This window comes from Siniperca chuatsi, linkage group LG17 (genome assembly GCF_020085105.1).
Source record: "Siniperca chuatsi isolate FFG_IHB_CAS linkage group LG17, ASM2008510v1, whole genome shotgun sequence".
Taxonomy (NCBI): domain Eukaryota; kingdom Metazoa; phylum Chordata; class Actinopteri; order Centrarchiformes; family Sinipercidae; genus Siniperca; species Siniperca chuatsi.
In genome coordinates, this window is record NC_058058.1 from 6,435,214 (window position 1) to 6,462,089 (window position 26,876).

The following is a 26,876-nucleotide window of genomic DNA, read 5'->3' on the forward strand; positions in this document are numbered from 1 at the left end:
GAGATGTATTAGTGGATTATGCTGTAGTACAGATGGTGTAAGTTTTAAAGGACATTGTGATATTCTTTTCCTGCTAAAGCAGAATTCTCCACCAACAAAACTACAAAATGTTTCAAACTTACAAAAAATGTTGTACTCAAAAAGTTTGGTGTCTCTTTAACTTTAGGAAAAGAAAAGCTCCTTTTGTTTTAGTAAAACCTCAAACATTAACTTACCACAAAAGGCAGCATCTCTACATTGTACCTTTTTTAAATATAGACAAAAGTCAAAATTAACTCTAGAGGACACAAAAAACCTGGATAACCACCATGTTTATTATGAGGATTCACATTAATAAGACTCCTCTGTTCACATCAGTGTCAACAGTTGTTTCTTAATATCATCAAAAGCCACAGTACATCCACATATGTGTTTGCACTTATTTTGACTGAGTAGATCTGTAGGTGTTACAGGGACGGACAGAAGAGATCCAATCAGCCTGAACTGGAAACACCTGAGTGGGTGTACAACACGCATGGAGATATGTATAATAATGTAATACAAAGTAAGGTAAAACAAGGATTACTTTTCAGCCATTTTATTTATTAAAAATAACAATCTCAAGTCACAACTGAAAGAATCAACTTTCAACTGACTCGAGGGAAACGAAAACAAACCAAAGACTTGAAAAACAGTATAAATTGCAGTTAACGTAAGGTTTCCTTTTCTCTTTTAAAATTGAAAAGACGATTTCACAGAAATATTTTAGACTTGTCTGTAGTGTTAGGCCAGTCTTCATTTTCTTAATTAGATGGGTCTAATGCAAGTTTGACAGCTTTACAAAAATAAAGATGTTTTGAAATAAAGGCTGGTTGTACATTTTCAAATAATATCAGTGTATTTAAAAAGCAATCCCAAAACATGGAAGTGAGCCTTCAGTATTTGGTAAAACATTCAGTCTTTGTCATGATTTCGTCAAAACCTGCAGATAACTTGAAGAGAGAGCCTCTTTTTTTTTTTTTTTTTGTAGATCAACTAATTTTAGGTGTGAGTTTGAGAGACTTAATTTCTGTTTGATGGAATGTATTTCTCTGAACTCTTTACACAATTTACACATTATTAAATGCAACCTGATGAACCAGATCTAAACACAGTTCTCCAAAAACAAACAAAAAAACCCCCATATCATTCTGAATCCTCCTCGTCAGATATAAATGGTGCTCCATCTGGCGTCTGCTGGGCCACACCTCTTCTATCTTCCTCCTGCAGATCTCGGACGGTCATGATTCGTACAAGCATGGCCTCCATGGTGCTGTCGTCCAGAGGGGTGGAGGAGAACCACTGAGGGCTGCTGGGAACACAACAGCGATCAGGGTGAAGGTAGAACAAGTCGGTGCGCTGCCTCACCGACTCTGAGCTGGATGGAAGGAGACAAAACAAAAATAAAGATGTTCAATAAGACTGAAAGATCAGGAGCCGTTATAAACTGATGTGCAGTAAAATCAGACAGACCAACAGCGATCTGTAGAGACAGCTTGTTCATTCTGACTGATAATATACAACAAGTTCATAAGTAATGTGCAGTATCTTGTGTTTTTATGTGTACCTAATGTGTGTTGACTTGTCTTCCTGGATGTACTCTGTGTGGTATTAAATTCTGTGTACAAACTTTGAGACTGATAATGTCTAAAGTTCTTAAGATGGTGGCATTTACTTGGACTTGTTTAGCAAACAGGGTTTACAATTAAAACTATATAAAAAAGTACTTTACAAAAACCAAGACAGCAAGGCACTATAGACAGACGACAGAAAACAAGAAAAGTGCAACACAAATTAAAAAAGGTTCCATTGTTTGCATAAAAACTGTCACCTGAAAGCTGATATGATCAGTATTTTTATATCAACAATGGGTCAAACGACTATGTGAAAGGAGATGCTCATAATGATGGACCCACACAGTATTATCACCCGACTCTGCAGTTCCCCTCTATGGAGCTTTTCAATGACTTCAAGCTCATTGCTTTGGTTTTCCGGCAACTTTACTGTTTTGGTTCAGTCTTACCGCTCACAGCAGGCAGCTGTTTTCAGTGAAAAAGCTCTAAAAACAAACTGTGCACTACCTGCTCAGCACCAAACAGCAGACAGACAAACTTAGCGACTAGCTGGTGAACATAGTGGAGCATTTAGCAGCTAATATTTCATGATGGTGGAGACCAAAAACAGAGTGAATTGGTGTTAGGTTAAATATCAGGCAATTATATTATATAGTTATAGTTTAGAGTATGTTTATCTATAATATGTCAATTGGACATCTGTTTGGACCATTACGGGGCTCCAGGGTCAGGAACGACATGTTATGAGGTAACGTAAAGGGCCCCAATGAAAAAGAGCTTCCAGGTGTGTCTTTGGGGGTCCAGGAAAGTAAGATAAATATGTTTTGAAGGTAACCAAGAAGGGTGGCTCCAACTAAGGTTAAAGGTCAGTTTCTAGAATGGTATATATACGTTAAGCTTTTCTTGGTTCTTTAGGTTCTTGTAATGCTACTCAGCTGATATTAAAACCAGCCTGATTGACGATCGACTCGTGGTCTTGTGTATGTGTCCTGTCTTGTCATCTCTCGGCAAAGAATCTTACCCATCAGTGGGAGAGTGAATTTTGTATTTTAATTTATCAGGTGGCCACAAACACAACTTCAAATTAATGATAATGTTGCTCTGTGGCTGCTGGGTGTGTAAATAAGCAACTGTTTGCTAACAAGTTCGCCACATATAAATTTAAAAAAGGTGATGATGGGTTAATGTTGCGTTTACTGCTTTCGCCGACCCCCAAGTGACCAAAAAAATAAATAAAAAATTCAGTTATTGCAGGTTTAAACATCAATTATCGGCACATGGGCAATCAAAATCCAATTCTGGTCACATCTTAAATCACAACATCACATGTTGGAGATGAAAAAAAATACAGTGGATCAAGAGCCGACTAAACTAAAATGCATTTAAAAAAATAAAGCTGCAAACAGGGAGAGTGAGACACTCACCACTTGGAGAGGTAGAACTCGTAGAGTCTGACTGGACAGCGGAGAGGGTTCTCTGTGTTCTCCATCATCTCCGGGATTTCCTCTTTACTCTCATTTTTCTTACGCTTCTTAGCTGGGACGCCGTCTAAATCTGACAAACACACACATACACAACTTCCGTAAGTGACATATAACAACAAAAACGTGCACGTGACAAAGTGCTTTTTACACATTCCTGCTTTTATTACTTAATATTACAGTGAAAAGGGACAAAAAGATGTGTTTTAAATACGTGATCAGGATAAATTATCTTGTGGAGTTCATTTTGTACATGCCACCTGCTTTTAGACAAATCTGACTTTCATAACCAGCACCTGCACCAAATGTCACTGAAACAATCAAATTAAATAAGTTAGGTGTTTAAAGTAGTTTTATATCTTAAATCAATATTGTTACAATACAATCACTTTTTCACTTTGACCCTCAGCCATGATGGTACCTGACTCTGCCTCATTTATGGATATTGGGGGATAGAAGCGCAGGAAGGTGGTCTTGGTGTTGTTCTGGTTGGTTTTGGTGCAGCGCATGACGTGGGCAAAGGACAGCTGGCGGTGCTGCTCCACCGTGGTGAAGCCAAAGTACTTGCAACAGAAGAAGAGCAGAGTGTTGAGGAGGACGATGGGGGAGTACGCCCCCAACTGTTTACAGTCCCACAGAAACGCCTCCTCCACTCGTGAATTGATATAACCTGCAGAGAGAGGAAGAGGGACCAGTTATAAATCTATGGAACGCCATTTGTGCAAGTAACATCTTTCTTGTTAAGACTTCATTAAAATGTGTATTAACACGTAGAGTTTTGTGGTATTAACACGAAATATTTGTACATGTTAACACAACAAAAATTGACGCCTTAACGTGGCTTTTCTGGTTGTGGCCAATGAGCGCAAATGGCATAAATCTGGACAATCTGAGTTGATCAGAGACAGAAAAAAAGACATGACGACTCACCGCTGGCTGTGATTGAGGGTTTGAAACCTTTGAGGATCTTGGTGAACTCGGTGGAGAACTCGTTGTAAATCAGATCACTGAATATGTTCTCCATACGACCGTTCCTAAACAGGTACTAAAGAGAAACAACAAGAACTGTGTGACCTTCTACACTGTTGTCCCAAATGATTTCTGAAGGTGTACGCTCTTCAGTTTGCAAAAGCCACTGAGAAGAGGAGAATGAATGTGTATGAAAGCTTCCAGCAGAGGGCGCTGGTGCTGTAGAGGCGATACAATACAGGGTGCGACTCAAATCAGTCCCTTGTTCAGCACGTGACAATACAGAGGATTGGATTTTGGAAATTAAGTAAATTATAATCAAAGTGTCCCAATGTTCATAGAATCAACACCAAAAACATACTGCATATGCCCAGAGATAGTATTGGTGGGTTAAAGTGTAAAATGTTATGAAGATTAGAAAAAAAAAAGCGATAACAACTGTTGCACCTATAACTTATTTTTCCTGCGAAACAAGCTGATGTGAAGAATGTTTATAAAACTTTTAAAAGTGTTGTTGTTTTATGCATTATGAATTAAGGCACATGTTGATTTAGCTTCTTACTTTTACTGAGTCTCCTGCATCATGTTATAAACTAAATTAACAAAAAAAATATACATGAATAATGTAGATAATTTATAAAAGTTAACTTTGGAATAAGGAGCAAGACCACACCTCAACAAGACCTCTATTACTTGTCAAGCCTACTTATACCTGATTAATACACTCACTCAGTTTTCTCATGTCAATAAACTTGCTAGTAAAATAAGAGAAGTCTTGTTAGTCTGTTTATACAATGATATGTAACATCTTAGAAGTATCAATTGGGTACAACAAAGTCTCACCAGAAAGGACAAAAATGGCTGCCCCAAAAAGATCAAGAGGGCAAAAATATTCATGAAGAGACAGATGTCTCACACAGCAAGTCATAGTGTACTGTAAATGTGTGTTTGTGTGCGCGCAGTGTTGCTCGTCTTGCCTGTTGTATGCTGAGACAGAGGTAGAACAGGCTGTCGGGGGAGTACGGCTCTCCGTCAGGTTGTTTCACCTCAGTGATGAAACAACAGAGGCTGCCACTCAGCTCGGTCACAGAGCAGAGAAGAACATCCTCCTTTAATGTCACAGCATGTGCTAATAACAGAAGAAAAGAGTCAGGAGAAAGCGTCAGAGGATGTGTCAGCCATGTTGTATTTGTTTCAGACAGCAGTGAAAGCCCGACGCCATCTCATTCCTCATATGTTGTTAAATCAGTTCAGGTTTAGGGCTGCGACTGACTTTTGTCGACAGTGAAGAGGAGGACAAGAAACAAGGGGAGATAGAGAGGGGTACGACAAGCAGCAGCTGAAACTGAGGCAGGGGTGTTGCAGTTATGTTGCATGCACTGTAACCATTCGGCTAACAGAGCTCTCCGTCTGTTGATTGTTTTTTAATAAACTGATTAGTTTATAAAATGTTAAAAAGAAAAATTAAAAAAAATTAAAAATAGAGGGAAAAATACTCATTGTTACTTCCCATTGCCCAAGATAACGTCATCAAATTGCTTGTTTTGCCCCATCACCAATCCACAACCCAAAGACATTCACTCTGCCATTTTTGGATAGCACGCGATCGCCTGCTGATGACGTCATTTCCGCATTTCAAAGTAAGAGCATGCAGTCTTTCTATGAGCTGTGATGTAAAAAATATAATTAGCAATAAGTAACTTGCATTCATTATTTTATTATGCTAACGTGACACAGTAAGTAACTCGCAAAAAACCCAAAAGGCCCTATCTAGAGCCAGTGTTTGGTTTGTCCGTTCTGGGCTACTGTAGAAACATGGCGGTGCAACATGGCAACCTCCATGGAAGGGGACCCGCTCCCTCTGTAGATAAAAACAACTTATTCTAAGGTAATGAAAACACAACGATTTTCAGGCAGTTATACACTAATGAAAACATACTTATAAATATTATATTCCATTTCTGCCAATAACTCCTCCTAAATGTTACACACTGGACCTTTAAGTTTTACTAAAAATGTAATTGTAAAAAAAAAAGGAAGAAAGACGGAAAAACATACGAGAAATGATGTCCAGGTTGGTTTGTGATTTCCTCCACTGTATCCATCTCTTCCAGGCATCAATTCCACATTGACTCTTCAGTTTATGGTGCTTCTTTGACATGGCCTTGGAAAGGTCTCTTTGAGATGTCTCCTCTTTAGCTGCCTTGGACAACTGTTGCAGCTTACCCTCCTTGGATAGAGAGGAGAGCAAAGATAACGCCACAGAAGGATGATACCACAGCTTCTAAACTCATTTCTCAGGTGGTTTGTTACCTTATTCTTGTTGTGGACTTTCCCCACACTTTGTTTTAATAGAGGACGGGCTGGTGCAGGGCTCTGTGAGCTCTGGGGGTCCTCTCTCATCTCCAGAGCAGGAGGAGGAGCTGGAGGTGGGAGCTCAGGCTGAGCCTCACTGGGCATGCCCACTTCTAAAACTGGAGGTGGGTTTTCGTGGGTGTGTGGTCGACTGAGCGACCCAAAGCTGGTGTCAGAGAAGGAGTCTTCCTGGTTGTTGAAAGTGGCCTGATGATCTGTATCCAAGTCATCACTACAGTTACTGGTGTGCTCTGAAAATGATGAAGATGATGATGAAGTTAAGGATAAACCAGTATGGAGCCGGAGAGTTTCCATGTTTTTGTTATAAGATCAAAACAGAGAGGGGGCTATTATGAATGACAGCAACATTTTTAATATCCCCCCTTTTGTGGCCTTTATTTAACATGGATGGTGTGTTAGGATCTTAATCAAATTTTCAAGAAAGTCCTGGCCAACATGGCAGCACAATTATGTTACACAAGCTAACACAGACGCAATATTCACTGAGAGAAGAAGAAAAAGAGAAAACATAAACAGCACTAAACCACATTAAAGCAAAAATAGATGAGAAAACACAATAATTTTAGTCGTCAGGAAAGCATTGACAAATTTATAGGGCTCACATATGTGGGTCTACTGTGAGTTACAGCCTCTACTTCTTCAAAAGCGGTCTCGAAAATTTGTCCAACTCAAGGACATGAGCAAAACCCCTTTATCTGTTTCTCCTGTGGGATTAAGACCCTCCTTGATTTCTTACAGCAGTCATTTCACGTAGAGCTGCTTTGTATTATTAAACTGTTTATAACTCACAAAAGTATGTAGGTGTTGATAAAGTTCACAGTAACCCACATTTGACACGTGGTGATAATGAGATGCAGACATTTATATGTTCTATCCTGTATATTTAGTATTATAGGTCAGTGTGTGTATGTTTTAATTGTGATCAGCAAAGGGACTGCAGATAAAAATTAGCTCTAAGCTAACTGTGCAGTAAAATGTCGTGTTTAAATATTGTACATGGTCCCTTCCAAATAAATAAAATAAAACAGGTAAGGTTTGCGAAAGAGAAGCTTAAAATCTAAAATTCATCAAGTGTATCTGTGGTGCTGTGACAAAATAACACTGAGGGGCGAATTCACAAAAGGATTGCGCAGCTTTTGCTGCCGCTAAACCTGCATAAATACGACAAAAAGAAACCGCGTCTCGGTGCTCCGGTGCTATATGTAAATTAGGTAATGTGCATACATTTGGCGCAAAATTGGCCCCTTTCTATGCAAACAAGCCTCACTGAAAAACAAGGTCAAATTCACAAACACCAGCGCTAATAGCCACACGCGGTTAAAGTGAAATTATTAGCGTCTTCGGAGAGTTGGTGGTAACTGAACGCATTCATAAAAGGGCGTCACACCCAGACTTGTCATGTCATGTGATATGCTACTTCAATACACCTTAAGAACAAATATCACTGGGACCACAACAGAGAATTGCAGATGAACATTTAACAGACGCGAAACAATGGCAAATTGCACTCAGCTGCAAAACTTGGGCATGTTTTTACGCTGTAATATCATTAGCGCAATATCTTTTGTGAATCAGACCTTGAGACGGCGCAGATAGCGGTTGCAAATGATGCGCAATTCATGGTGCTATCAGTGGCCGCAATTCATTCTTTGTGAATTCCTAATTGTTTAAAGTTCAGTGAAGTGAACTGTCCCTTTAAGATGTCCCTTCAAAGGCTGTTCACAGTCTGCATGTTTTATTAGTTTTTATTTACTTTGGTTGAATAAACAAGACACTTTCCTCTGTTGCACATGTGGGCACTAAAAAGAGTTCTCTTTACAATGCACGCATTTGTGCCGAGGCTTGCAACATGGCAACCCTGAACTCTACACCAGCTTCAACTCTTGTGTGACAGCTGTTTCCTTCCTTCCTCAAATCCAAGAGTAACAGTATCATCACTTCACTTCATGTTCATCAAATGTCTTACCCTTTGGAGTGTGAATTTCCTGTCTTTGTCCCTCTTTTGTCACCACTCTGTCCTTCTGCCTGTCCTCTCTCTCGTTCCTATCTTGTGTTTTCTTCTTTTCAGACATGAAGTAGGGCTCTCCCTCAAAAGGGTCGGGCTGGATCCTCTCCTTCATGGATTTCACAGTTGGGTCATGGCTGTCCGGCGTCACAGGAAGAAACATGGGCACAGGCAGCTGCGGCAGGGACAGTTTGGGAAAAACAGAGTCTGTAAAATCTGATAGTGATATCAGTTGGACCAACATGGAATTACTTTTAGGACATTTAATATTGACTTTGACAGTACAGAGTGACAGTAACCAAAGGGAGGGCGGAGAACGTGGGGATGACTTGTGGCTCAGGTTCCTGGCTGGACTCAGACTGAGGATGTTGCTGTTATGCGGTATGTGTCTTAAACAGTTCGGTCACAAGGACGCCTGAGAGCCCAAATCTTATTCCTCTATGTTCTAGAGAGGCTGCAGATTCGAGCAATTTTCTTGACAACTACTGATTTTTTTCTGATGGCATAACCTGGACCTAGCTAAGCACCATTTAAGAAAATCCAATGAGAGCATTTACTGTATACGTGCATGTATTTGATATTTGTATGTGATGAAAGTAAAACAAGGTTCTCGAGAGGTGTTTCACATACCGGTAAGGGCAGGCCCACTGGCTTTGGTGTGTACTGGCTATACATGTTCATGGGCAAAGGAACATACACCGGCACTGGGACAGGCAGGACTATGACTTTGGGTACAAAGTTGTCTGCACACAACAGAAAAAGAAAACAAACATCAAAGCTCTTAATCCCAGAAAGAGGTTATGTGTGTACATCTTCGTATTTGTATATTTTGTGAATTGTTTTGTAAGTCCCTGCATCACACAAAAGTTAATTTGGCTGAGCATTTAAAAATCCTGGAAGTAAATTTTACCTGTCTGCGCTTCTGTGTCGACAGTCTGTGTTGTACAGGAGACTCCTTTGTTATGGACCAACGGTGTGCAGAGCAGGGACTTGTTCTTCAGTTCTTTGGGGACTGTTTGAATACTGGCCTGAAGAACAGACAAATAATGAAAACATCTTCAACACCAATAACAATAATTCAAATATCAGAAAGGTGTACGAATGATCTGCATTTAGTGTTGTGTCTCAAATTCTCATGCAGCTATTAAGGTTACTGTATATCTTGGCTAATTTTGTGTACTATGTGTGGAGGACTTGGTTTTTGGAGTAAACTTACATGTCCAACAACCTTTGCTTGAATGTCAGGGACAGAGACTGTGGAGAAATGACAGAGTCTGAGTCAGAAAAACAAACATATCTATACATATAGATATAACATATCTATAGCAACAAAGTATATGAAGCATCTTGATTATTTCTCACAGTTAATAGCTATTCTACAGTATGTGCATACATAGTGTGTGTGTGTGTGTGTGTGTGTGTGTGTGTGTGTGTGTGTGTACCATGCTGTGCAGAGCTGGCAGAGGCACTGGGCTGCCTGGCCAAAGCGCCAGCAAGTGAGATAACGTTAGCGATGACCGGGGAGGACTCCACTGTGCCTGCAGATCCAGGAGGTGAAGAGACTGTTGGCAGGAAACAAAGAGGAGTTACTTATTGATCTCATAACATTTTATATAATAAATATAAACTACATTTAAGATCTGATCTCCTAAAAACCTGTGACCTGACTCAAACCAGATCTTGGGTCTATAACTGAAAATCCACCCCAGGTCTGGATCACATCCAACTTAAACTGCTACAGGTCTGATGTCTGTAAATGACTTGAATGAGGCCTTATTGTGTTAGAGATTGTGCCTGTTACAATCCTAACACAATCTACTTATTACTTTAAAGCGGGTATAATCAATTTTTATAACAGACACAGTTAGCAACTAGCTGGTGAACATAGTGGAGCATTAGCAGCTAAAGAAACAGATATTTCCCTCAGGAGTTGAGCAAAACCAGAGCTAAAAGAGAGTGTCCAGAAACACTATGTTTGCATAATGTTGCTCTGTAACTGCTGGATGTGTAAATAAGCAGCCGTTTGCTAACAAGTTCACCATATCAACTTAAAAGGTGATGATATGTCAGTGTTATGTTCACAACTTGTTTCCGCTGCCCACAAGTGGCCTAAAAATCTGTTCTAGCAGGTTTAAGAATATTACATTTTGGCCTGGAGGTAAATATACTGGTTTCTTCCCCAAGCAGTGAATTCCACTGTAGGCTTTGGAAAAAGGCTGGAAAAAATTATGTGCGCATGCGCCAGCCCGCATGTTGCCTGTTGCCGTAGCTCCGTCTCGTCGTCTTACTTTTTCCAACATTTAACTTTCCTTTTTTCTTCCAAACTTAAGTAACTACTTTCATCATCAACCAGTAAACCCACTTGGTACTCGACACTTAGTTTATCTTATACTTATACCGACATGATACTTAATTTATTTCTGACCTGTTTTATAGTGTTTATAGTGTATCATATCGTTTTCTAGTACTTTCTCCTGTGTGCACTGACGTAAAGGCGAGCTACTGTAACAAAGATTTTCCCTACGGGGATCAATAAAGTATTTCTGATTCTGATTTACTAGACTTAACTGCACTCTTCATGATATACGTTGCATTGCCACCAGAAGAAAACAATGTAATAAAATCTAGACTTTTAAGAGCTGGATAAGGTAACAAACAGGGCTGCTAGCAATAAAACAGGCAAACAAAACATCAGATGGCAACAACAATACATACCTGTATTGACCATCTGGACTTTTTTGTTGCAGAAATGTAGGAGACATTTCAGGTCACAGAAGTGTTTGACCTCTCCCAACATGGGAAGACTCTGCCTCAGTTTCCCTTCGTGTCTGCAGGTGTCACACTTGGCAACCTGAGAGAAAGAGAAGGAAAAACTCTAAATATTTCAAGAAACATAAAAGAACACAAAATATTTTAGTGGGCTAAAAAAAACATTGAGGGGCTGTGCACAAACACAAGTCAGTAAGTGGATTAATGATTTCATTTTTTAACATTATATAACTGTAATTTTAAAGCACGATTTACATGATCTAATCTAAACAAAGGACACACACTTGAACACTACATTATCTAGAATGGTGGTCAGGTAATTTGTGCAATGGCTGAACTTCCACCTCTACTTACATGGCAGAAGAGCATTTTGTAATTTGAGTTGCAATCTTCAGAGCAGAACTTCTCTTCAGTGCCTTTATACTGTGCCGTCACCACCGTCTTAGAGATGGAGAGGCAGTAAGCACACGAGCCACAGTGTTCCCCCCACTCCTTTTCCAGCTCATGTCGAAAGAGCATCTTACAGCCTGGGAGGAGAGAAAGGAGATGTTTTTAATCCTGAATTTCACGCAGTTTGTACTTGTTTACTCTTTTTCTCACAATATCATTTACAGTAACGTGCACAACACAAACTAGGCTACACAATCCTGCATTAGACACTTTCATGTGTCCTCTTACCGTCACTGCAGAAGTAGCAGTCTTTGTTGTCGACCCTCTTGGCATCTCTGATGATCCTTTCATTCTTACAATATTCACACTTGCCCGTGATGTTGTTGACCCTCTTAAACTCTTGAGAACAGGCCAGGCTACACACAAAATTCATTTTGCCCTGTGCACGCACACACACACAGTGTATTTTAACACAAATGTCATAGTGTATGTTACCGTTTCTAAGCTATCACAGCGAGAGGTTCAGCTGGTAGGTAAACACTGGCATAATAAAACTGTAAAACTGTGGACATAACATGAGATCCACTGGTTCAGCTGGGATTTACAAGCCTCACTCAAGGGTACCTCCACAATAGTGGTTGAGGAAGGGGGAGGGGGCTGACCTTCCCAGCTAGTTCTTTGAATGTTACACTATCACATCCTAATAGCTTTTTGCTTGAGTTGCCTATTCTATCTTAAAAACCTAACAGACCTTTTTCTGGATGACTTTGGGTGCAGCTTTTATAATGCGCCGACACTGAGCACATGGCAGTTTCTCTGGTGGTTTGAGGAAATCCCATTGGGTTTGGTCAAGGGCTCCTGTTGGGTTAGTGGCAGCATTCATGTCTTTCTGGGTCTCCTGTGGCACAAAAAAGCAAAATAATATTTATACAGTATCTAGTATCTAATGTAACACTTAGGGAAAATGGTCATAGAGTAAACTGGCCATCTACAACAAAGTACACTGGTCATGTTAATTGTAATGAAGGAACATGTCACCCAGTGCAATGGTATGGCTCCTTTATGTGTTAATGTTTTATTGGGGAGACAGCAGCGGTCTTTGGCACAGTGGAATAAGCTACATCAGTAATTTTATTAGTAGGATGAATCAATTCATCCATTAGCTATATCCGCTTATATCCTTTAGAGGGTCATGGGGTGGCTGGAGCCAATCCCAGCTGATACACCCTGGACAGGTCACCAGTCAATGACAGAGTTCATTAGGATAAATGTATTGTTGATTTTGGTCTCTTTAAGGGAATTGTTGATAATTTGCTTTAATTTAATCAGCAGTGACTTGATAAAAACAATGCCATTTTCATCATCTATCCCCACTTTTTCTTATTTATCCATCACACTACAAAATCCCATTTATCATTTAAGGTGAACTTTACAGAAGGGTAAAATGAAATAAATTAACTGAAACTAACTTAAAGAAGGGCAATATTCAAATTTGTTTTATTGTCAACAAATCCCATGAAAAGACCAAAACAAAAAGTTGACTAGTCCGTCTCTCAATACTTTCTGACTTCCCTACCCTGTCTGTACCTTTCAGCCCCAAGCCCGTTGGTTCCTATCGAAGACGTAAATCTTTAAAAACAGGTCACGAATATAACACTGTTTTTAAAAGTCTTAGTATTTCAGTGGAGCACTGTAGTTATTGGCAAATGTTACTCAAACAGGAGCAAATAGTGCATTTGTTAGGAACTATTTTGCGGATTAATAGACATTCAAAACATTGGTGAGTATTTACAATATCAGGACAGTGTATGCAGGATTGACTCAAAATTAACTACTGTACATCGTGTCGAAATGGCACCGGGCCCCTTCATACAAATAGTATGGCATTGCCCAAAAGTACATTCCTTTCAGCAGAAAATAGCACAGAACATCTCCACCCTAACTAACAGAAAATGTCTGATGTATGCAGCCCTTCATCTCCTAAATGGCTCCTTAGAGTTGTCACTCACATAAGATACTGTATGGTTGGCAGATATCTAGCATAAATACAGCTACTTCTACCACTATTGGTTCATTAATCATATAATTAAGAGTTTTAAACATTATATAAGCCATAGGTTGCATTACCTTAAAAGCCATGGCGCAGGTTAGAGTGCAAAAGTTTCTGATGGAGGCATCTGACATGGCAAGGTGGCAGGCTGGTATTGTCATCTTCCCACAGTTATCACAATTCAATGGAGTACCTGTGGAGAAAAAGAGGTTTCATATTAGAAACCATTATGACAGAATTACTTGATTCACTGAGAGCTTGAACCTTATTATAGATAGAAAAACAAAAGAAAGAAGGACAAAGACAAAGAGCAGCTGTCTTGCCAAAATTACAGTCCAATACCTGATGCACTGACAGCCTGGATCTTGGATGCCATCACACAACTGCTGGTACAGAAGAGCTCCACCATTTCCTCACTGTTTTTATTTTCAACCATATCTGACATTAAATGGGAGGTGCAGCACATGGCACATGGCTGCGGCGTTTTGATTTTCTGAAAAGTAACAAAAACAGCACAGAGAGAATATTAAGTCCATCCACAACTCAATGTAACTCAGAGCATTTTGATCATGAGCAACTTGTAGAGCAGGTGAATATGAATGTTTTTCCAAAGATTATTCCCTTTTTATTTTTTTGTTTTTGTTATATCATCACTGCATTTTTATTTTGCCCAGGATAGACCTTTAATAACATTTGTTTATTTTATTTTATTCTATTTTATCACTGCCTTCTACTTAAATAATTCTGTTTCATTCCCATAAAAACAAACAAAAAACTAAACTCGACACTGAAACAAGCCTTTAAAAGTAGTTCCGTAGCTTTACAAAAAGGTCCAAAATGTACGGATATTTAAAAAAAATGTTCTTTGACATATGACAAATGTTTTAACATTTTGTTACCCGTTTGAATTGGGCCAGACACTCTGCACTGCAGAGTTTTTTGCTGCCATCTTCCATCTTGAGAACGACAGGTGTGCTGCAGTGAGAGCGACAGTTCTCACAGATGGACAGGTTGTTCATGTTGCAGAAGCGGAGAAAGCAGGGATCACTGCAGATCTTTTGGACGACGCCCTGCTGTATGACCTCATGTTTGCTCTGCAGGAGAATAAACAAAATTCATACTAATTTCAATTCACACAAACCGGGATAACAAAGGGCAGTCAGTTGAAGATTTTATTTTTAGTTTTATATGTAACATTTATAAAAAGGTTATAACTAAAACTTTGGTTAAAAAAGATGACCTATCGAGAAAAAAATGTGTTCAATATAATCAGAAGGTGGCCATAACCACACAACTATAGATATTTAAAAAAAAAAAACACAGTCTATAGTTAGTTTATAATATAATTCTTATAGCAGGAAGTGTTCTTCATTATTACAATAAAAAAAAGTATAATTTTATATTTTGGAATCTGTTCCCTTGTCTCTTACGATGCAATATCTGCTGCACATGCTGCATTGTGACTGTGACGCAAGTGGCACAATGGGTATTTTGGTGGACATGATTCTCTTGTAGCTGAAGGAGGACAGGCAAGTCTGGCTGCAGAAATCCTTCATTGTCTCCTCAGTATCCACCGGGGCCTGGAGGACATCCTGATGCTGTGTTATTGCCCTGAGAGAAAGAGGAAGGATGAGACTGGTTCAAAGTCTACAATCTTTGACACTGAAAATGTGTAAAAACAGCTGAGATCAGTTTAGCTGAAGGACATTTAAAATTAAGTGAATTTCTTCAAATGAAACAGCATTGATCAGCAAATAAACAAACGACTGTATGACTCACTGCAGGCAGAAGTGGCAGGTCTTCTTAATTTGTTTCATTTGGTAAAATTTCAAAAGGCAGGAGGTGGAGCAGAAGATATCTGCGTGGCCCTTCCTCTGATAAACAGTCTCTCCGTCCATCAGGACCTTTTTGCAGTTGGAGCAAGACGCAGGCAAATCCATGTGGGTGAGAGTGGGCACTGTCGACGTGGAGTCTCCCTTCAAGGAGAAGACTGAACCAATTTTCAAGTCCTCCTGTCAAAAACAGAACAGTAGGATGATGCGCAGTGATGGTGTAGTTGTCAGGGGACTTTGATGCACAGTAACCTGCTGGTCATTTAGATTTCTACATGTCTACTATTGTGTCTCTTCTATTGTTTTCCTCATCAGTATCAGTGACCACAACACCATCTACAATACTATTCATATCACTATTAAATCAATCATTGTTTAAGGCAGAAGGGCATGAATATCCTTGAACAGTAGAAATCATGTAACAGGGTCAAACAATAATTTTAGAAATGAATGATGAGAAAGACCTGTTTCAAATGCAGTGGTGGAAATGTAACTAAGTACATTTACTCAACTGTATTGAGGTACTTGTACTTTACTTGAATATTTGCATTTTACGCTACTGTCTGTTTACACTCCAACACATTTATTTGACAACTGTAGTTATTTGTTACTTTACATATCTCTCATATTATTTTTCATACAAAACAAATGGTCAGCTTCTAAAACATGGTGTATTGTTCAGTGAAAAACAAAAAAAAATCTGATCTGCCAGTGTAGTAAGAATATTTCAACTTGTTGAGGTTGTAGCTTTTTCATAATTCCAGTACCGTAACCTGTTATTCAGATACAGACACACATTTCTAGAACATCCTTAAATAAGTTGATTTAAATTAAAATAAGGTTTTTAGGACTCATTCCAGACAGAAATGGCTTTATAAGTATGACGTTTTGCGGGTCTGCCCAACACTTTAGTGCAGTTGAAATCAGCTCCATCTCAACTAACTACAACAAACTTTTACTTACATGTAAGTAACATTTTCAATGCTGAACTCTTGATGTAATGAATGTTATCTCAAACATCTGTCTTATGGTGACGTATACATAAAATACACGCTTTATGCTTGCTTGTCTCCTATGAACCGTATCATGTTGTCCTACCTTAGCCACATTAGGTTCGTCTTTGATGTCTTCTGTGGAGATGGAAGATGAGAGATTCTGGTTGTACTCATCATCATTGGGCTCTTCTTTTATCTTGACGAGGAGTGAAGAGAGAGACGGATTAGCTGTGTAACATTTACAACAGAGAAGTCTGTGTGGAGAATTGTGATGAATCTAACAGGTGTGTAATTTGGCGAATCTACTTTCTTACGTGTACACACTGCAACCCACCTGGAGAAGAAATACTTTGCTGTAGTCCAACTTTCTAGTGTTATTACTTATCAGCAACAAAATCGGTCATATTGCTAAATTGTACATCACACCCATCACTACAAAAACTGTAGAAACCATATTCATGCTGTGGCCGCTCAAATCAAAAATGTGGTTTAAAGACATGCCTTGAAGCAGTGTATAACAATCATTACAGAATACATTGTTACACATAATACTCACACAGTCCAAATTTGGTAGCGATGGTTTCACTTCTTTAATGTCATTTTCTTCAAATGATGGGCTGTTCCTTCCTACAAAAGACATGGTTAAAAAGGGGAAAATTATGGTCAACAGAGAGACCACATTCTCAAGCTTAGCAAAGATGAATTAAGCAGTGCATGCATAACAGATGAGCTCTAACTCAATGAAGGGATGGAAACGAGGAAAATAAATGTTTCTGGTTTTAGTGTTACCCATATTCACTGAACATTATTACTGAGTGAAGTAAGCATCACCTATTCTTTGTCTAATGTTTGTAAACTGCTGTCAAATGGTAAATGGAGTGTGCTTGTATAACGCCTTTCTAGTCTTCCGACTACTCAAAGCGCTTCACACTACATATCACATTCACCCCATTCACACACTGATGGCAGATGCCAAGTGCTCAGTCCAAAGAAACTAACTAATCATTCACACACACTCACACACCGAAGGCACAGCCCTCAGGAGCAATTTGGGGTTCAGTGTCTTGCCCAAGGACACTTCAGCATGTGGGAAGCTGGGATCGAACTGCCGACCTTCCAATTGGTGGATGACCCGCTAAATCACTAAGCCACAGCCGCCCAAAGGTTAGAAATTATTCTATAATTCAGTGCAAAAGTAATTAGACAATGCAAATAAAGGCAGTGGAGAGAGTGAAAGTGGGAGAAAAGGGAAGAGCTACTTTTTTATAAAAAATAATACAAAATGACTGCAGTACCTGAAACTGTGAAAGATTGAGCCCTGTGTACCATCATACATCTGTTGCTACAGAAGAAGTCCAACCTGCCCTCATCGTTTTTATTTTCAACCATGTCTGACATCTGGTGGGACGTCTGGCACATGGGGCACAGCTGAGGTTTCTCAATTTTCTGCAAAGTTATAAAAAACAGCAGGCAATGTGAGGCACAGTGCAGGATCAGTCCACTCAACATGATTTTTGCAATTTAGACATTTTGCTGGTCAGACAGGTTCAGATAATGGTGTTGATGTGAGATTTATTTGAACCTGTGAACTTTCAATTGTATTTAACAACCAACCTTGCTGCAAGGCTGATTTTTGAGTCTCTCAGAAAATAAGTTATTTCGTTGTTTGTTTGCTGTTTGTATATAAGCTGCAAATGTGTTGCGTTTTGTCAAATATTAAAGTGTTATTAAAGGCATACATGTTTTTCTGTTTGGTTGCATGTTTTAATATCCAAACATCTTCGAAAAGCAGCATATATTTCAAGACTTGACTGCATTTCGGTTTTTTTGATCAACACATTTTTTATCACATGGTGACCTGAAGTTTAAATAAACTAAACTAAAATGGGGCCCCCAAAAGGTAATAAAAGATTATCCCACTAGTCAAAGTATAAGTGAAAATATCAATAAATAATACAGTTGGTTAAATAATTAAAATGGAGTGCAAAAACAAAAATAAAGCTTTATATTGTTCCTTCAACTACCAATCAGTTGATTTTCTATTTATCTTTTACTCACTCATTTTATTTTTCAGCTCCTTAGTTTTCCATTTTACTTTTTGGTCTGGGCACACATTAAATTATTCATCTATTTCTTTTTTTCCCAAGCAATATTTCCCATTTTCCTCATCCTTATATGATAATGAGAGGGGCGAGCCATATTTCACAGTTACTGCAAAATAATTCAAACTGTGCAAAATCTAAGGAAATAAGTTTGATATTTGACAGACCGACTCATGCTGCCTGTACAGACACACTGCTTGGATGTTGACTGTGAATTTATAACTTTGTAATATGCATCCTGGTGAAATGAAGTGACCATGATTTTGACATTTGATTTCTGCACCTCTTTGAACTTGACCAGACATTCTTCACTGCAGATGGTTTTACTGCCGTCCTCCATCTTCAGCATGAACTGTTTGTCGAGGCAGACGGAGCTGCAGATGTCACAAGTAAACACAGGCAAGTTGTTGACTTTGTGGTAGTTGATGAAGCAGGCATCGCTGCAAATTCTGTGCATTATGCCATCCAGGGTCAGCTTGAATTTGCACTGCAGATGACAAAGGAGCATGTATATGTTACTACAGGGTAATTATTGTAAATAGAAAAAAATATAATTCATATTTTTCATATTTGTGGTAATTGTGATTATTTGATTATTTAAAAAGGATAAGGCTAGTGATATTCTTTTTGATATTTTCTAAATCTCTCATGAAAAGATGTTAATGAATAAATCCTACTAACGAGTATAACCTGTTATAGCTTATTCCTCTGTGTTGTAGACCAACACACACCAAAACAATCTAGATGGATAAATAGCACTACAGGTAAGATTTTGGGGTGAACTGTCCCTTTAACATGAAGTTCCAGGTCTCTGAAAAAGTGAAAAACTTGGGCTAAACCACTGGACTTCAGGACTCTGACTTCTCTTTTGAAAGGAGATGGGATTATTTTGGACAGCTAAACGGATACTGCTGAGACACTGGAGGAAAAAACATCCACCCCTTTATGAAGAATGGACGACGACAATGGCTCCACAGGCTCCACAGGCTGGTTATGAGAGGGTCACATACTCTCTATTGAACAAACGTCATCAATATGTGTTCACAAGGGTCCTTTTCACTGGCTGGCTATCTGTGACTTAGAGCTTGAATTAGCAATTGATTATAACCAATGGACTGTTGTGCTTTATTTCATAGATGTTTGTGTATATGTCATGAGCCACACTGTTGAACTGGGTGACACGTTTTTTCATTATGAACATGGAAACGGTGGTTTATTTTGAGTCAATGCCACTAACACCGCTGCCGGAAATGCTTGTGTAATAGTTGAAATGGCTATAAACAGTCCCCAACAAATGGACTATTTACAGCTGTTTAAGTAACGTTTGCCAAAAACTACAGTGGCCAGCTGTTTTAGGAAATGACAGCCTTTTTTAAAAAATAAAAAATAAAACTATACAGTATATTTGCTTGGGTCTCATTGCCACAGACAGGAAGTCGGAAAGTATTGACAGACAAACCAAAGCATTGTTGGTTTTGGTCTTCTCATAGGATTTGTTGACAATAAGAAAAATATGGAACAGCCTTTTCAGGCAGACTTATTTAAATATCATATCACATCAACATTGTAATTGACTGCACAATCCCCATTGTAATATATTAAAAGCATTGGGAAATGATGTAGCTAAAAGTCAAACAAAAACTAAAAGGCAATTTATTTTCTCCTTACAAAGCAAAATTTGGCGCACATCCTGCACTCTGACCGAGGTCCTACTAGAGGTGGGGGTTTTGGAGCAGCCATGTTCCTCTTGGAGTTGACAGAAGAGAGGCAGGTGTTGCTGCACAATTCCTTCATGTTTCCTGAATCATCCACCGGAGCCAGGATGACGTTGTGAGGCCGCATTATCACCCTGAGGGAAAAGGAGCAAGATGAGATTCAAAGTCAGGAAAAATGTTGTCAGTTATACTTTGAGAGACCTTGTTTCTGTCAAAGAATAGGCGAAGAACTTTGGCCGCAGTACCTCAGTCTCCTGAATTGAAGGTACTGTTTGCACTACTTGACCTGCACAATACAAAATATCTACAAAATCTGTCACAAAAACACAGCCAGCCAGGAGATTTTGCTGGTGTTGAACAGTTCCATTACAAAATTTTAGGGCTGCAACTAAAGATTATTTTTATTATTCGTTGTTCTGGCGATTATTTTTTCGATTAATTGTTTGTTCTATAAAATTACAGAAAATAGTGAAAAATGCCAATCACAATTTCTTTAAGCTCAAGGTGATGTCATCAAATTGCTTGTTTTGTCCGTTCAACACTCCAAAACCTAAAGATTTTCAGTGTATGATCAAATAAGACCAAGAAAAGCAGTATATTCTCACAACTGAGAAGCTGGAACAAGTTAAACAATTAGTTGACAGTCAAAATTATTTATTATAACTGTTGAACTTTGCTAAATAATTGGAACATAATTGCCTAAATTTTGGATCCATTCCCATGATTCACTCTTGGCAGAATATCTCTCTCTCTGTCTTTTTAATAAAAATGCACAAATAAACAAAGAAACTAACACAAATTATCCTATTTGTATAAAAATATGAAGGAAAATATCCTGGACTTACTGACAGCAGTTGTAGCAGTTTTTGGTGACTAATTTGATGTGGGGATGCCTTTCAGAGAGGCACGAGGCTGAGCAAAAAACCTCCAGTGAGTTCTTCGGCTGGTAAAGTGTCTGTCCTCTCGGCAGTTTCTTTCCACAGTGGCAACAGACAACGCACGAGTCTGCAATGATCAGAGTTGGCGTGGTGTCCGATTCAGCAGCTGCAGACGCATCATTTTCGCTTACAGTGGAGTCTGAAGTGATCTTTACATCCTTCTGTGGGATGATGCACAGTTATGGTACAGTGATTAGAAGCCGCCCCTGACTTGCATGTAACCCTGCTGAGTTAGGATCGAATCAGACAAAGAGTTGTCTCTCTCTGCTTTCCCGCTGTGCCTCAATCAAGTAAATACACAGAAGAAAGCTTCATTAAAACATGAAAACAAAAGCAACAAGATTATGATGATGATTATCTAGCTACCTATTCAATAAAATGTTAGTGCTTCAGGCACTGTTATTAATATTGTTAATGTATGTATACGTGTATACACATATGTATATTTGTGTCTGGGGAAGGGGACCTGCTCCCTCTGTAGATATAAATGGCTTATTCTAAGGTAACGAAAACACAGCGATTCTTCTTTTCAGGTGATTATACACTAATGAAAACATACATATAAATATTATATTCCATTTCTGCCAATAGCTCCTCCTAAATGTTACACATTGGACCTTTAACTCATACCTTGATATTTTTATTGTCGCTCTATGAATTTATTTATTGTATGAAATATACTTACAATAATCAATTTTTGTTTTGATTGCTTGCCTCTTTTCCTCTTCTTCAACCGAGCTGAGCTTTTCTTTCCTGAAGGGAAAAATCAGAAACATGTGATCATGTTTACTGCAAATACAAGAACTACATAAACTAACCAAAAGGATGACACTTTAACACCTTATTTAGAATTCATAAACACTATATAAACTTTCAATAAATGGTTTATAATACACTATAATCTGTCAACAATTAAAACTTCTCTTACGAAGACATATTTTATATTATTATACTTAAATTATACTTATACACAGATTTTTACATTTCACTATATTGTCATTCATTAGCTGTTTATACAGCAGCCTCCACTTATGGGAGAAGTTATAGTTGTTGTCAAATACATTAATAAACACTTAGATCTACGTACAACTACATTATAGTGTATTATAAACCATTAATAAAATGTTTAAAGCTGCTTATAAATGCTAAATAAAGGGGATTAAAGTGTTACCAGCAAAGGAAACATTTCCTTACACACACACACACACACACACACACAGAGGATTGCTGCAGGCCAATCACAAACAACATGCATCATCCGTTTAGTCATCCCCCTAACACAGAGAACGAATCAGTTTGTACAAATTATAATCAATGAGTGAGCTGTAGGCCTTTCAATCTTTTTTGACCCTCATGTGGTCATCAGGGCTTCTGACCTCCTGAGCCAGGACAGAGAGACCAAACAGATTGTGTGACAACAATGTCACACTGTGCGAGCTGGGTCTAATAAAGTGGTTGCAATCTGTGTCAGACTGTAGAATATCTATTTTGAGGCGTGTCAGATGGCGTGATGAATGCCTGTAAATAGAAAAAAAAAAATACAGCGCTCCATTTCGTCATGCCATTTCTCATGTGGCAGCAAGGGTGAGGTCAGGCAGCATAAGAGGCGGTAGGTATGACCTTAATTCTCTATCAGCAACAGATTAACTTTAATTTAATCTTTTTCAGCTTGAAAGCAGAGACGCTACAGAACATCTTCCATTTGGATTCAGTCACTACAAGCCGTGTGAAATATGTGTTTATTAGTCTGCATATAAACTGTATTGTTGACCTTTTAACACTTTATTGTCAATAAGTTACACCACATCATTCACATGTCAAGAGACACAAAATCAAAACACTTAGTGTTGCCCAGCAATGCACCATGTTAGCCAAACAAATTCATGCAAGTACACATTCCTGGTGTGTTACTTTGCAACGTGAACGTCATGATTGTACTGTTTATCTCACACATGTCGAGATGGAGGATAAAATGATCGTCGCCATTAGAATTTAAGGAATCTTTAAAATCCTTTCTTATAGCATTATTAACCACTGTGTAGTGTTTTTAGAGTCAGTCAGTGGTCTGAGTACAGAGGAGGAGGAGAGAGAGGAGTGAAGAGAGAACTGGGGATCAAGAAAAAATAAAAGTAAAGCGTTCTAGACAAACTTATTGTCCCGCACCTTGAAGCTTGTATACGATTGCGGGCCGTAGTCTGTATGACGTCACACAGGTGCGAGTGCAGAAGAGCTCCACCATGTTCTCATCGCTTTTGTAATGAACCATGTCCGACATCGGTCGAGAAGTGTGGCACATGGTGCATTTGTGGGGTGTCTTGATTTTCTGCAGAATAACAGAAGAAGAAAACAGAATGTCAGGGATAGTGAAGAGTAATTATTTAACTCAGCAAAACATTTAACCAGTGAGCAAGCGTCTCAGTGCTTCAACATGGCAATGCCCCAGTGCACAAAGCCAGGTCTGAGTTTCCCAGTTTGGTTTGCAACAACTTGACTGGCCTGCACAGAGCACTGACCAGCACCTCTGGGATGAACTGGAACGCCGACTGCGACGCTGACCACATCACCCGACATCAGCAGCAGACGCTCTTCTTCTTCTTTTTTTTTAACTGCCCATTTTGAATTTTATAATGTAGTTTATTCTTTAAAAAGGATAAGGCTGCTGGTGGTTTTCTTCTTGTTTATATATATATATATATATATATATATATATATATATATATATATTTTTTTTTTTTTTTACACATCCTACACAGTATACTGTGTTAATTCTGTAAGAGTGTCTTTCATACTCAACAAAAAGTTAATTGTCAACAATTTTGATGATCTAATAATAATAATTTTAGTCATTTATAAGGTAAAAATGTCAAATATATTCTGATTACAGCTTCTCAAATGTAAGGATTTGCTGCTTTTCTTTGTTTTCTGATCACTGTAAATTTAATTTTGGGGGCAGGGGGCTGGACTGTTGTTACAACAAAACAAGCAATCTGAAAACATCACCTTGGGCTATGGAAAATTGTGACTTTTTTTAAATACTTGTCTGACATTTTATAGACTAAATGATTAATTGTGAAAATAACTGACAGATTAATCTATACGAAAATGCTTGTTAGTTGCAGCCCTACCCCTTTTAAGTTTGCATGTAATAAGGATGAGGCCGGCGTGGCGATATTACATATTTGTTATTGTCAACAAATTCCATTAAAAGACCAAAACCAACAATTAATGTTTCCTGCAACAAGCAATACTTGTGTATCCAAAGCCTTATATAGCTTATTCCTCTGCACCACAAACCTCCATTTTTGTCCAAAAATAATTAAAAAAAATACTTAAACCACACAGCTGGACTGGATGACATGTTCCTTCATGACAATGAATGCAGCCAGTGTGGTTTATTTTGAAACAGCTCCACTGACTAATAATAGTGACATTTTTTCTCATCTCAGGGGATATTTCTGACAGGCAGAGACGCCACTGCGCATGCCCAGGAAGAGTTTCCGTGGCATTGCCCTGAAATGAAAACATTACCTTCTTGTGTGCTGCATCTATAACTGGATCTGTGGCAGTATGCAACCAATAAGGGCCAGGCAAACGAAACTAACTATCTTAACACTGACCTATAATGCACTGTATTTAAGCCAAAGAGGCATTTTATTATACATGGTCCAGGAAATCCATTTTAACGTACAGAAAACAATTTAAAATACCCCCCAGTGTACTGTTGTGAAATGTAATGGTAACATTTACGTGCAGCAAGCCCTAAACGTTATTTCGCTACATATTTATATTCGCCAGTTGCTCAGGTACACTTGCTGTCAGTGCTGACCTAACGTTACCTGTTGCTGGTCCAGAGATGTTGTCGGCACAGTTTCTGATTCTGGCTCTGACCATGGCAACAGTGACGGGACAGCACCTCGCTTCAACGCAGCGTAATAATGTCTCTGCCCTCCGACGTAGTCCCGATGTCTGAAGTGGTCACTGCACACGCGCAGACCGTGAACCCTGGTCATGAGCACGGTTGTAACTTTTGGGTCGAAACGAGGGTTCTTGATGGCCTCCAGCCACTCACAGCACAGCACCGGATCCGAGGGGAAAACGTGAAATTTGTGTTGAGTAGATAATCTTGAGGTGCGGACATTTCCACAACCGGGTACCGAGCACTTCATTTTCCGACACTGGCCTCGCGCAAAATGAAAGAGCGAAAAAACGGCTATTCTCCGCTATACAAACTATGTAAACGCCACCACGCTGCGAGTCTATCCTACATACAGCGACCGTACCGCAGACTGGTACTCTAGTTAACGGACCTGACGTTGAGAATCTGTTGCTCGCCTACTCCTACAATTACGGTACAGGTGCTGCGGGCAGCCAAAAAGCACTACTAAAAAAAGCGAAAGTCACCAAACTCTTATCATACCATACATTTAATTAAACGTGATATATTACACATCAAATCTGGCAAAACAATCTCACCTCACAGTTCTTGAGCTTTCAATCATATCAGATTACTGTTCATCGGCAGATGAAGTTTGTTCAGTATGGTTATAGTTCAGAAGTTCACTCATAGAAATGTTAAATTTTCAATTTTACGGACAAAACGATCGCATTACGTCTCCTAAATGGACCTCAAAGTGAGATTGTTTTGTCAACTGCTGTGTCGAATCTCAAGAGTCGGTTTTGACACTCGTTTGAAATAATATTTGACATGTGTCTTGTTAAAAATGTGACAATATATCTCACAAAAAACACACCCTGAATGTAAAAACGGTGTACCTGTAGAGTTGCTCAAATTTCCAACGGTTTCCAACCGTTTGCTACTTAACGGTCCTTGCTCAGGGTTCGGAGCCTCGCGTCAGTCTCATAATCTGAAGGTCGCGAGTTCGAGCCTCACACAGGGCAGATGTTTTAGGGCAACATACTGTACAGCAACACCACATACATAAAATGTGAACATAGTACTGTACTATCCCTGTTCAGGAGACCATTGACTACAAATATTAATAAAAAATGTATACATGTTTTTTTTCCCCCTTCATATTTGTAAATATATACATTTGGCAGTGGAGGTATTTTTCTTAGGAGGTCTGCTCAAATTTTCAATTAATTCATATTTAAAAAGGTAATTCACTGTAACTATGGGAAATATGAAGCCCTTCTTCTGTAACATTTTTAAGAAATATGAAGGTAAAATAACCCCCACTGTTAATATACTGTACATTGTAATTATTGCCCGACCATTAATGGATATTTGATACCAATATCAATATTTGATCAAATTGTTCTTTTTTTAAGAACTGTGAACATGAAATGCACAAAGTGCATCATTTTACAGTTGAAAAACAACTTGTCTGCTCCCTGCATTGGACACTTTTTTAAGATAAATAACCTCTTATGTATCTTTGGCATTTCTGCAATGCAATTTTGTTGTTGGTTGACATACAATAAGCCGATATTGGAGATGTCAAGGTCCAGTCATATACACAGATTTATATATTTTTTATCCCCAATAAAAAAAAAATCCTCAACAGGTTTGTCATTGACCTTCTTAGTAGGAATAAATTTGAATTTTGAGCAAACCTTTCAAGGAAATACTTTGGCAGTTCAGATGGACAGAAAAGTCTTTTGCCAAGTGTTTTGCAATACATATTGGCAGTGGAGGTGA

The 26,876-nt window shown here is 38.7% G+C and overlaps 1 protein-coding gene across 4 annotated transcripts in view; it reads right to left on the minus strand.

The window, feature by feature from the left end:
- Nucleotides 1-294: 294 nt before the first annotated feature.
- LOC122864451 overlaps nt 295-26,876 on the minus strand; it is a 45,833-nt gene continuing 19,251 nt past the window's right edge. For 3 of the 4 annotated variants that reach the window (XM_044171900.1, XM_044171898.1, XM_044171897.1), the window contains 29 exons: nt 23,378-23,537; nt 21,900-21,967; nt 21,122-21,375; nt 20,230-20,410; nt 18,845-19,048; nt 17,755-17,905; nt 17,016-17,086; nt 16,563-16,655; nt 15,412-15,644; nt 15,063-15,243; nt 14,532-14,726; nt 13,975-14,125; nt 13,710-13,825; nt 12,334-12,480; nt 11,871-12,021; nt 11,547-11,719; nt 11,139-11,274; nt 9,866-9,985; nt 9,640-9,677; nt 9,334-9,451; nt 9,054-9,166; nt 8,385-8,598; nt 6,356-6,648; nt 6,101-6,272; nt 5,020-5,171; nt 4,004-4,118; nt 3,495-3,743; nt 3,017-3,146; nt 295-1,396 (listed from right to left, as the gene is read on the minus strand). In XM_044171900.1, the coding sequence (XP_044027835.1) occupies nt 1,165-1,396; nt 3,017-3,146; nt 3,495-3,743; nt 4,004-4,118; nt 5,020-5,171; nt 6,101-6,272; nt 6,356-6,648; nt 8,385-8,598; nt 9,054-9,166; nt 9,334-9,451; nt 9,640-9,677; nt 9,866-9,985; nt 11,139-11,274; nt 11,547-11,719; nt 11,871-12,021; nt 12,334-12,480; nt 13,710-13,825; nt 13,975-14,125; nt 14,532-14,726; nt 15,063-15,243; nt 15,412-15,644; nt 16,563-16,655; nt 17,016-17,086; nt 17,755-17,905; nt 18,845-19,048; nt 20,230-20,410; nt 21,122-21,375; nt 21,900-21,967; nt 23,378-23,537 (4,611 nt within the window). In that variant the 3' untranslated portion in view covers nt 295-1,164. Of the gene's footprint in view, nt 1,397-3,016; nt 3,147-3,494; nt 3,744-4,003; nt 4,119-5,019; nt 5,172-6,100; nt 6,273-6,355; nt 6,649-8,384; nt 8,599-9,053; nt 9,167-9,333; nt 9,452-9,639; nt 9,678-9,865; nt 9,986-11,138; nt 11,275-11,546; nt 11,720-11,870; nt 12,022-12,333; nt 12,481-13,709; nt 13,826-13,974; nt 14,126-14,531; nt 14,727-15,062; nt 15,244-15,411; nt 15,645-16,562; nt 16,656-17,015; nt 17,087-17,754; nt 17,906-18,844; nt 19,049-20,229; nt 20,411-21,121; nt 21,376-21,899; nt 21,968-23,377; nt 23,538-26,876 lie in introns of those variants that run through there. The other variant, XM_044171899.1, reaches the window with a different exon arrangement.